The sequence below is a fragment of the Sprattus sprattus genome (assembly GCF_963457725.1).
Source record: "Sprattus sprattus genome assembly, chromosome: 3".
Classification (NCBI taxonomy): Eukaryota; Metazoa; Chordata; class Actinopteri; order Clupeiformes; family Clupeidae; genus Sprattus; species Sprattus sprattus.
Window position 1 is genome coordinate 44,943,775 of NC_137922.1, and position 12,581 is coordinate 44,956,355.

At 42.2% G+C, this 12,581-nt stretch overlaps 2 protein-coding genes across 2 annotated transcripts; both read right to left on the reverse strand.

Annotated features, from left to right (window-relative positions):
* Positions 1–842: 842 nt before the first annotated feature.
* prph2a (peripherin 2a (retinal degeneration, slow)) lies at positions 843–6,833 on the reverse strand (the record flags this gene model as incomplete). Its single annotated transcript, XM_080833885.1, has 3 exons — positions 843–1,049; positions 3,810–4,056; positions 6,253–6,833. The coding sequence occupies 3 exons, from the start codon at positions 6,831–6,833 to the stop codon at positions 843–845; spliced, it is 1,035 nt and encodes a 344-aa protein (XP_080690011.1).
* Positions 6,834–11,333: 4,500 nt separating this feature from the next.
* Positions 11,334–12,581, reverse strand: tbcc (tubulin folding cofactor C; the record flags this gene model as incomplete). Its single annotated transcript, XM_080835284.1, has 1 exon — positions 11,334–12,581. The coding sequence occupies one exon, from the start codon at positions 12,579–12,581 to the stop codon at positions 11,517–11,519; it is 1,065 nt and encodes a 354-aa protein (XP_080691410.1). The 3' UTR covers positions 11,334–11,516.

A 12,581-nucleotide genomic window follows, 5' to 3' on the forward strand; every position in this document is an offset into this window, starting at 1 on the left:
CCATTTTTCAGAAAAAAAAAGATACTTAACCCGTCCCCCCCGTCCCCCCGCCCCCCACAGCTGAGAATGAATAAGTCTTGGATTAAATATAATTTTTCCAGATGATTAGCCGATGTTAGTGTGAAAGCATATCTATCAAAAGTATGAGGTCTGAATTGCACTGAAAGCTGCTTAGTAACAGTCGGGCCTAAAAAGACAAGGTATGTTTAGTAATGGGAATATTACTGATGTTAAACAAACTCAAAATAGCATATGTTTTTTAGGTCAAATATCTACTCAAATGTCAAGCAAATAAAAAAGAAAAGGGCAATGTTTAACACAAGAAAAAATATTGTGCATTACAGCATGAATGGTAAAAATATGAGCAAGGGAATTGTAATACAAAGTGATTCAGTCATTCAGAGAGCAAATTCACATTTATACACACAATTCTTGGAAGCTGTCATGCTTGAAAAGAAAAAAAACTGTAGGGACAGAGGTTTCAGTAGGTTGTGTGCCTAGGATCTTCAAATGACACATTTAGATTTAGATATGTTAGAGTTTAATTTAGAGTTTTTACACAAAAGAAAGAATTGTGGAGAGATTTTATTGATGAGATTTTGTTCTATTATTTACATGATTTGCATAAACCTATGGACAAATATTCTAGTTTTTTGTAAATGGCTTCTCTTCCTACCCTGGCAACCCGTAGTGTGGTGTTGGCCTTAGTGAGTAGCTTTGAAGCATGTCAATGTGTTCAGTGTGTTTAGAGGGTGGGTGCTCACATCGAAGAGGCAATAAATATCTCACATTCTTCCCCCTGACAAGGGGAGTGGTCTCAGTTCGAGGTGGGCGGGGTCTGCTCAGCTCACCGTGGCAACGCCATCACCGTCCCCTTCTTCTACCTGCCCCCCCTTGCTCATCGCCTTCATCTTGGCCATGATGTCAGTGAAGGTCTCCTTCACCGTCTTCTCCAGCATCCAGCCCTCGCTCTCACTCTCGGGGTCCTCGGGGTTCACCAGAGTGGACATGGCAGTGTTGACATACTGCAGACCAATCATCACCACCCCCTACAGGCCAGAGAAAGAAGTGCAATTGTAATTTTTATAGATTTGCAGTCTGACTCTTTACCTCTCTATAACCGCAACAAAACCATATAAACGTCACGTTTCACAGCCAACAAGTCACTAAGGTGCGACATTACCTGTGCAAAGTTACAGAGGCTAAAAGAATGAAAAAACCTCAGCCTAAAAAAATCAGAAGTGCTGGTACCACAAATAATTGTCAGACCCCGAATCAATGAGGACTATAGTTTTGGCCTATTTTGATCTATGCATGGTGTAGAACTTTAAAATGTGATGTTATTGCCTATGTTTGAAATCATGAACACTATGGGTAAACATTGGTAAACAAGCCTATAATATTTTAATCCAACTGTAGTGTAATTTGTATTTGATTAATCAAACATGGGTGTCAACAGATGTTGTTAAGAGAATATCCCATCACAATACAATGCCATATTAGTTTATCTTTGATGAAGAGCTTTTTACACACAAGCCCAACAAGTTGTTGCTGCACTTAGGACTGTAAAAGGCCTGGCATTTTCGACCCACATATCCCTGCTCTCCCTCCTCTTCCAGATTAAAACATCACGCGCCCCTCCGATCTCCCTGACTCCTCAGTGTCACTCCATCTTACCTGTGTAAGCTGGACTATTTCAGGTTCAAGGTCCCTTTGGTTGCTACTGCACATGATCACTCCTGCAGATTCCGCTTGAGATTTCTCTACGCATTCAGTGCAGGGATTTAGTCATACTACTGAAAAGGCATTTCGGGGACATTTTGTAGACGATGATTTAAGTGAATTGTAAGCTTAAAAAAATACTCAATGTGGGTATAAGTATAAATTAACCTTATTTGATCAGTATTTGTTAAAAATGCTGTATTGCTACATTCAGAAGCAGTAGCTCGCATATTTACACATTGCATATTGCACTGATGCTACACGTCACCAATGGTTGACATGACATGAGAAGATGAATGTCAATGAATCAGGCTATATCATAGCATGATTACAAACCTTTATCCTGGTCATGTTCTGTGCAAATATGCAAGAGTGAAGAATAAAACAATGTGTGGACACAAAGCCATGGATAAGTTCTGCATCATAAGAGCGCAACTTTGTTTGTGTTCTTCCTCGGGATGGCTTGGCCTGTGCAGACATCAGCAGACGGTGCCAAGCGGGTCTTAGGGGACCGAATTAGTCTAAACCCAGCTACTGCTACCACACATGCCACCCTGGGGACGATTGCACGTGGCGCTCGGGAACATCTGGCTTGACCAGTAGGTGCGCAGCAGTCAACCATTAGCGCCAACCTGTTTCAGCCCAGTGCCAAGGAATATATAACCAAATGCCAGTGGTACAGGAGGTAGAGAAGTTGTTTAGTAATCAGAGGGTTGCTAGTTCAATTCCCTGTCGAAGCGTCCTTGAACATGACACTGAACCCCTGATTGCTCCTGTGCGCCATCAGTGTCAATGTAAAATGTGTATACAACCCTGTCAGTCGCTTTGGATAAAAGCGTCTGCTAAATGACTTAATGCAAATGTAAATATCCAATAACAACGCCTACGAGAGGTCCAAAGAAGCCACTGCTAGTGGTTGTGCTCATCTATAAGACAGCAGAATACCAGATGTATGCTTATAGGACATAATATAAAGAAATGCAGTGTACAGCTGAAGTGAGTCCACCCCTGTGCCATATCACTTAAATGTCAAATGATTCAAAACTGTATCGCCTCTCAATATTAGATTTTTTTCTGAGTTGAAAAGTAGATTATTTCCTCTTATGAACAATCAAAAACAAATAGCTTAGAAAGGCTACATTGAACATACAGAGTAGATACATTAAATTCAAGTAGAAACTCAATGCAACAAAGGTGAATACATCTGTGATCTCTGGCACACAAGTTAGAAAACCGCTGATCATTGAAACAAAACTGAGTACACCTGTGATTTCCAATTATGCTTAATACACAAACATGGTCTTTAAGCATGTCTCCACTTGCAAAAGCCAGGATGACCACATTGAATGCATCGTCCCGAACAGAAAAGCATGGAGGTGGGAGTGTGATATGGGGCTGCATGAGTACAAATGGTGTTGGGAAGATGACATTAATAGATGGGACCATGAATGCCTGTGGATATAACAAAACACTGGTTCTGACAGGGTAACTCCCAATCTCCAGAAGCTTGGCAGAAAAGGAATATTCCAGCATGATGATCGGAATCACACTGCTTCTAAAGTTTCTAAAGAAGAAAAAAAGTGAAAACTATGACCTGGTACCTGGCAACACTGGATTGAGTCCGTCATTAGAAATAAAGGCAGATGTACGAAGTATTGAAAAAAAAGATTTGAATCTCAGTAATGAAAGGTGTACTGACCTTTGTTGCACTGAGTTCCTACTGTGGGGCCTGCATTTTCAATATAGTACATCTAAACTGTTAGTTTTTAATTTAACATAAGAGCAACTAACCTACTCTTTAACTTGTATACTGTACATTTCCTGTGTCTGCCATTCTCAGGTCTCTCAATATAGAAGTAGAGAAGCATATCAATGCCATATATTGTCTCTTGGCAACGGATGTTCCTATTTTTCCAAAGGCCTTATCCTAAACACTTTCAGGCTATCCACTCCGCCATTACACAGTCTCCCTTCCCGTCTCTCTCCGCCTAAACGCCATTTATTAGCCTCACTCGGTTTCTCTCCTCCTCTTCCCTTCATCCTTCTTTTCTCTCCTTCTTTTCTCTCCATCTGACTCCCCAACTCACCTCTAGCAATGTGACCAGGATCACCAGTGCCCCGATGGTGTTGAGCATGCCACCATAGTAGGAGACCAGCGCCTGCTGGCACCCACGCTTCCAGATGTTCAGCTCCTCGCTGTAGTGGTCGTAGCTGTAGTGGGCCGTGTTGTTGGTCAGCTGGGCCTGGATGCAGGGCCGGGGGGAGGTGGGGTTGCAGCAGCTGAAGGGCACCGCGTCCATCAGGTACTTGCCGTCCACGTTGCTGCTGATTCGACTGGAAGAGGCACAGGTCAGAGGTCAGAGGACAGAGGACAGAGGTCAGGGTCATCTCAAGATATATAACTGGGTCTCACTCAATCTCATTGAGAACTACAAATGGCACACAAGTTGTCCATTTCTGATTGACATTAGCAGCCTCAAAGAAATAAGTACACAGCATTTTGTCTTGCTGATTCGACATCTTTAGGTTCAGAGAACCTGTACAAACGTAGGTGCACTGAACTGTGTCGAATTTATTTCACTGGAAAAGGCCAGCAGCAAATAGCATATCAACTTCTACAGATACTCTAAGAACAAAGCACACAAAACAGTACTATTGCTCCACGGACAGCAAAGGGCGTCAGTGAGAGGTCCTGCGGTCAAGTTTTCCAACAGTCTTAATCTGCTGTGCAACCAAAGTGCACCAGAAGCCACATGCGGTAAACAGTGGTGTTTTTCTTCTGTCTGGAAAGCCTATGCGGTGTATACAGACTATCAGTGAACCCTTTTAGATTATCAGTGACCCAGAAGGCTGGAGAGCCTGGTGATATCTCTTTAGAGCTTCTTTGCACTTGAAGTCTGCCAATACATTCGTCAACCATAGTGTAAGCCAACTCATTGGTTATTTGTCACCTCACCAAACTGATTTTGGGCTTGGAGGTTAAACGAATCGAAGCAAGATATGGAGTGATTTCCAACATTTGGAAACCTCTTTAAAGCAAGAGTCTTGAGATTCCTTTTTTGTATTGTAGTTGGCCCATTTGTAACCAGAGTTGAGAACATTTGAGAGATATTTGTATATGTGTATGCAAAAAAAAAAGCCAAGCGTCATTGGATCTCAGTCAACACAATACTGACAATCACTGTCTCCAATCAATAATTGATTCAATTTATAATTCAATAATTTAACTCAGTTCTTGTGTGAGGTGTGAATGAACATCACCCACTGCATGTTTATGCCGATTCACTCTATCTGTGGTAATCAAGGATTACCTTTTGCCGCTTAACTTTTTAGCACCAGAGAGAAGCATGACTGACGCTTGTAGGGCAACTGTAAATCTGGTTTAAGATATCACCTCCTGGAGTCATGTGGGGCGGCTAACACTCACAGTTCGATGAGTTTCCCTTTCTTGTTAGCATGTTAAGAGTTAAGAGAGTTTTCTGGAGGTGTTTGTCAACACCTGCTGTTTGCAATTTAGAATAGCTGATATTTCTAATTTGCCAGTTTGCCAGTTTGCACTGTAGAGTTCAATCATGCTTTTCGCACTGAACCTTGTAATAACACTCCATTATAAAACTCATTTGCGCACCTCATCAACAGTGAAGAATGACAAAATACATTGATCGAAATGTTCCTGATTGTCACGGCGAAATACCAAAAGAACAAAACAAAACAAAGGCCCCACTCAAAACCACGCCGTTGCAAATGTATTGGAAATATAAAAGGTACTCTTAGGAATAGGCAGTTGGTTGTCTTCATTACCCAGAAGTGCTAATAAGATGACCCGTCATCACCATGCCATGATGAGCCATGATGAGCCATGATGGTGATTTCAGGGTCTATTCCCAGCCAGTCGCCTGGGTCTTGGCATGATTGGAAGGGACAGTAAGCCTTGAAGGACGAGGAAATGTGATCCAAGAAGATTATCTGCTAAGTCCAAATTGGCTCGCGAGCCTGATACCACTTACACTGCACGCTGACCTCCCACACACCACCACCCCGAAATCAGACCCTAACTCTCTATTTCCCTCAGGAAAATGACCGCTTTCACTTTAGATTGATTGGTTAACTGAACCCCTCATCCCCTTTATGAGGTTCTCATCACACAGGAAATGCCACCGAAAAGTCGGTCACCCCCCCACCCCCCCATTTCATACCAAATAATCAAATGTTTCAGCAATACGTTAAGAAATGAAAACATTCACCACCTATGCATGCATGCATGCTCTATGTAGGCTCTAACGTTTGTCTGACAGACAAAAAACCTCAAAGATCAGCCAATGACTACTAGAATAGATTAAGACAAAGGGTACTGTAGAGCATCAAGCTAGAGGCTCCATGACACCGGACTCCAGTCCCACCTTTCTCAGTGATGCCATTCTTTCTGTATGTTTTAGCTTTCACTTTTGCACTACAGCACATACAAAGTGGATAAACAAGGAAAACATTTACAGAGGTTAGAATTACAAGCAAACAGGTAATTCCACTCACTCTTTGACCTCCTTGGCACTGAAGTCCAGGTAACGGTTGCTAACCCACTGAATCTCGAACCAGTCCTTGTAGTTGTTGTTGCCGCAGCACTTGAACTCCATCTGCATCTGGTCCAGCGTCCTCTTCATGTAGCAGCGGCCGGGCGTGTCGGTGTCTTTGTAGAACTTCATGCCGTTCTTCAGTCCCTCCGCCAGTGTGAACTGCAAGGGGATCCGCATCATGAAGCAGAACAGGGCAGTCAGAATCAGGAGAACCATGAAGAGTAGGCAGGAGATCAAGAAGGGCTTCATGATGCCTTTCCACTTGGCGAACTTGGTGGAGTCCAGCGAGTCGTAGCAGATCTTCCCGCCAAACGCGTTGATGCCGCAGGCCAGAAGCCCAACGGCAATAAGCAGGTTCGGCACAAAGTGGCTTTCACTGTTGTCCATCAGCTCGCTGTTCTTCCGAAGCTCAATCTTGAAAAACAGGCCCATGGCGAAAACCAGCACGCCAGCCATCACTGCAAACCAGTACATCAGCCATAACATCTGGGCCAATTGCACCCGTTTTTTCAGGTCAAATTTAATCAGGAACAGCGCCATTGTGGCTATTACTTAAAGATGCTAAACAATAAAATTCTTCTTTTAAAAATTGCAGTCCTCAAAAGTGAGTGCTCAGGCTTGATTTTTGCCTCAGTTCTCTGGTACAAAACAAACAAGCAGTCCCTCTGCTCCACTTCAGTCAGAAAAGGCACTGCCTAAACCCACTGTGTAGGTGTGCCAGTTCAACAGGCAATTCCTGATCCATCCCAGGGAAGGGCGAACCTCTTGGTTATCTTGAGTACCTCCTTAGTACACCCATACTACAGGAAATCCAGAAATGTGAACAACAGCCTAAGAACCAAGAAGACCAGCAAAAAAGAAATGTGAAAACAATATTGAAACTATAAAAATGAAACAAGAAAAGTAGACAAGAAAATTATACTTCAGGCCAGCAACAAGGCAGAGGCTGACACCAATAACAACGCACCTTTTCCCGTATAGGGAGGAGGACGACGGCAGATCCAAATGATTAAACTCCAAGTTGCAGTACGTCATCCTAAACCCTGCTAATCAGTGTTATCCCATTTAGGAGAAATCCTTTCGCCAGCAGGTGAGCCTTTGTGCTAAGCTCCTGGCATGATGTTTGATTGGCCTCACTGGTCACATGGCTCAGTTAACATCTCTTAAGAAAAGATGCAGACAAGGGGGCCCAATACCGCACGCTTAATGTGAGCACTCTTAATCATCGCTTCCGCTTTAAAGGGGTCTCCGGGTCTATGTAGTGCAGAGGTTTTTGCAGTCGCAAGAACAAACAGTTCACCGCAGAAGCTGTAAATCCTGTGAAGTGATTTAAAGTTCCTGTGAAGCTAGGAAATAGTGATCACAAGCAAGCTGTGAAAACCTGAGTTTGCTCACACCCATAAGTGACACATATTTAATTTGCCTTCTGGAAGGCGGTATCGTAGCATCCAGTCTCGTACACGCAGACTGGAGAACAGTTTCTTCCCGAGGGCCATCAGCCTGCTAAATGGACATGGGTACACCAGTGGCGCCTCCAGAAAATTATTCCAGGGGTGGCCAGTGGGGGCCACAGCAAATCTTAGGGTGGCATACAAAAAAAAACAAAAACCTAACCCAATTTAATAATCTACTATTTATTCTAATAAATCTATGTAATATGGTGTATACAGACATATTTTGATCTCTTGACTGTTAATGGCAACTCTCAAACAAGCAATCTTGTTTTACATGTGTATGTATACTATACAGTAGCCTATTTCACAGTAGCTAAATAGTAGTACCATTTATATAACTGTACTTTTCCTTGACAATTACTCTAGTTTAATTTTGACGTTTAAATGAACAACACCCCAAAAATATTTTTGATATTGCTTTATTGCGCAGTGCACAGATTTACAGCACAGGTTATAATAGGTCCATTTAAATAGATAGTTAAACTATTAAAACAATTAAACAGTTCCATCTTAGAATATTGCCTAAATATATTCACAAGCTTGCCATTTTCAACAAAATCTGTACGAACAGAAATGAAACATTAAAAAAAACAATGGACAATACATGAACAGTTCAGATACATTAATTTGCAATGAATTTGCAGAAATTGGATTGCTTTGTTTTTCCTTGAAAATAAAATTAAGATTGCACTTTGATAGAGCAAATGACCAAAAACATGTAGCCTAATCTTCTCAACCGAAATTAATCCTCAGGCATTCCTATCAAACTTTCGGATTCCTGGTATATTGAAACATGATGCCATTACATTACCGATGTTAGCCTATCTGAAATATCCATAGCACGGATATCTATTTTATCTCTGTAACTTTACCTGCTGGCCCAGGAACCGTCGCTGACATGGCGTGTTCTGTCCCTGATCTATCCACCTCTTCCAGTTCATTGCCTGTTCCTCCTCATTCTCATTCTCCCCTGGCTGTTTTTCCGTTTTTCGTTTCATCCTCTGAAAATTGACACACCATTTCAGTATTAGTTGTTAGCTATGCTAACTTTCCCGCTTAGCAATGCTAGCGTGAATTCAACAATAATAAAAACGTAATGAGTAAGTTCAGTTTTAAGAATGAAGTAAACATATGTATGTATTTCCTTTGAGAGTTCACCATTGTGTGATATACATACCCACTAGAAGTTTTCTCGTCGGAAATGTTGTCCAAGTGCTGTTCAAAAGGTGTTGTCCAAGTGCTTGTACTACTACGGTCTCCGTCTTCCACGTTTCCTTCAAATCGCTCATAGCAATCACCAGCAACGTCAGGGAGGGGGAGCTAGCTACAATGTCAGCAAGAGCAGCGCGCTGTATCTTGCTACAAAATCGTTTTCAACAACTATTGTGAATTTAAAAAAAATCTCGAGTACATTAAATATTTAAAATAAATATGCATAATAAAATTTGTCTTGCGGCTGCATGCTACAGCGTTGGGGGTTAACGGTTGCGCAAAATTTACTCGGTGCAGTTCATGCTCCCAAAGGTTGCGCGTGTTGTCATGAGCCTGCCATTTGCCTGGCAGAAAGAAAGCTGTTTCCCTAACAGAAAGTCTGAAGCTTGAAGTTCTTTTCAAACCTTTGCTTGGGTAGCACTGTTAAACTGAGCAGACATGCAGACTACATTTGAGTAATCTCATCACGTAACATTCGTTTTCTAAAAACAATCACATAGTATTGCATGTTTAACTGTGGTAGAAAATACGTTAGCTTAATGCTAACGTATATGGAAAATCCTATAGACACCGCGCTAGGTATTAGCATCAAGTAATTCATGTTAATGTTTTTGTATGAGCCTGACATTTGCTCTGCAGATAGATAACAGGTTCCCTAACAGAAAGTCTGAAGCTTGAAGTTCTTTTCAAACCTTTACTTGGGAAGCACTGTAAAACTGAGTAGACATGCAGAATATTTTAGTAACCTCATCTCGTATCATTCGTTGATAGAATGCAGGCTGCGAGGCTCGCGTAAGGGCTTACGTAAAAAATGACGCAAGTCTAGAAAAAGGGGCCGACGCACGCAAGACGTAAGAAGTCGCGCAAGGGTCGCGCAAGGGGCTTGCGCGGCCTCTTGCGCTTGCGCTTACGCTTACGTAAGGAAGCATGAATCAGCCTTTAGGGGTGGCAAATGGGGTGGCAAAGAATGATTTTGGGGTGGCAGCAGCCACCCCTCGCCACCCCTTGGTGGCGCCACTGGGGTACACTTTGCACTCGTCACTTAACATACACTGTCTCTTTTTAAATTACTGTTTGCACTACACTTACATATACTGTCACTTCCAACTTACTGTTTGCACTAGCAGTAATATTATCAGAAATATTGCACTACCTTTAACTTCCTCACTGGGTTGTCTGTAGGTTAGTATAGGTTTATTAGGTTAGCACTGTTAATTATATGTGTATTATATGTTATATATATATGTAAGTATTAGGCTATATGTATAGGTTGTTATATGTTTAGCATACTGTATTGTATATTTTGGAGGTTATGTGTTTATTACTTTTAAATTATGTTCAGAGTACTTGTACAGAGTGTATGTCATGTTATGTTATACTATGTAATGTTATGGTAGGTTGTTGTACGGAGCCATGTCCTAAGAATTTCAGTGCCCAGTCTGATCCTGTGTCATTTTTGTGCATCTGACAATAAAAGACTTGTAACTTGTAACTCTTGTTCTGTGCTGGACCCCTTCCCATTGCTATGCCCCTGCTTGGCATCTACTTCAAAACACTGCTGAGACAATGTTTAAGGACACATGAGGTTCAGGTTATCCAACATTGGTCATGCGTCATTGGGAAAAAGTTGATACTGTTCTTTACATGAGCTCAGTGGCAGTGCTCTGTGCTGTAGCATGAGAAGTACATATCACAGAGAGGAGCGTATGCAATCTTTATATGCCAGTATAAACCCTAAAAGCCAGAGCATATAAATTAACAACTAGTGAAACAGCAGAATTCGGAATGCAAATGGAAGAATGCATGTGCCGTTGCAGTTACTATGAAGAAAAGCAGTGTATGATGGAATACAAGTCCGTGAAAATAGAAAACCTGAACAAAGGGCATATTTTTCTGTCCAAGAAAACAGAAACTTTTTAATGCATGATTAATCTCCAGATGTCACACCTTTACTCAGAAACAGAATGTCTGCCCTTATAGTAATTATTCCATTCTGACTCTTTGACAATGCCACATTCAGGAAACTTGTCGTGCATATTACCATCACTGCACTACTAGGAAGAACAGGTCCTTTCTACAGTGTACTTACAAATAATAACTAATAAAAAGTAACATGTACTTGCCGGAGAGAAGCAAACCTGAACCCTAACACCCAGGACTACTATATGTCTTTAATATAACAAAGCATTTTTTTATACATGCCATAAAAATTAGATAATTGGGCATTAGGAACATAGTATCTGAGGTAAATCAATTTGTGTGGTTGATTTGACTTGTGTCTGAAAAAAAAACACTGCTTAAAACTAATTTATTTGTGCACAGAAGTGCTTGGTCTAAATCAGGGCTCTGCCCTGTGCACAGAAGACAAGAGGGCTGGGTAATCAGAGGTTTTATTTTGATCATTCACTGGATGCACATTCTGCCTAAAACATACAAATCTATTAGTATTGGAAGACATGCCAACAGTGCATATTTTCTATAAGGCTGGGTTGTGGAGGAGACTGAGAATAAGTGAGTGCAGCTCATCCCCAATTTTTAGGCAAACACTGATAACCATCTATTCAGAGGAAGCTGGAACTAAGTCATCCCAACTGGTTTTCCGGTCAGATACAGGAATAACAGTCCAATTTGGTGAAGGTGTATCAAATGCAAGCCAGTTGAAATCATCGACCTGATCCCAGTTGTTACGATTCTTGTCCAATCCAGACAGTGCAAAATCAGCATCCATGTTCGAGTATGTCCAAGACAAGGGAGCAAAGCTGACTCCTTGACAGTCCTCAATGATGGCGCGACTTGTGACGTGAAGATAGATCTGAGTGTCCTTAGTGTTGTGGGTTCGCAGCTGCTGGCAGGGGAAGGCGAGGGTGCTGTCCGTGCACTGATCCACGAAGACCGAGCTTGACACTGGCCCGCTCATGATCTCACAGTCACGAACATGTTTGATATGCAGAGTGCTCGGCGAGCCGAGAAGCCTCACCTTGCAGTTCGTCAGGTGGGTCAGCAGCACGTCCCGCTGCTGGATTTCATCCGCTTCCTTAATCAGAACCTGAGAATCGGCGTTTGAAAAAACGCACTGCACTGGAGTGACAGCTGCATCTGTGACTGTATCGCGGTTGCTGGCCGACTTGGGAAGATCAGTGATGGAGGTTGATGGGGGTTCGGCCGGTTTGCTCTTCACGTTGCGAGATTTGAAGGCAAACTTCTTTTTGGGCAAAACGTCATCTCTTTTTTCAGATATGGAGCTCAGGAGCGCTTGTAAGGTTGCCTGGGCCTGTCTCAGTTCGTATGGCGTCAGAAACATTATACTGTCGTTAAGAAACTTTTGCAGCTGTTGCGTTTTGACCGTTGCCTCTTCCAGAATCTTCGGAGCATTTTCACGGTTTGCCTCGGTGCAGATAGATAGTAGTTCATCGATGGTTGCCCTCTCAGTGTTAAATGTGGTGGAGAAAAAGTCACTCTTTTCCTCCGTAACTGACCGACATTCCTTGATGTCTTTACGTCGTTCTGCTTCTTCCAACCTTGCCTGGTCCCTCTTCAAAAGTCGGTCTGGAATCTTGACCGTTTCAATTGGTTTCACATCACCATTCCCTTGACTTGGACTGGTCTCCATTGCAAGAGACAT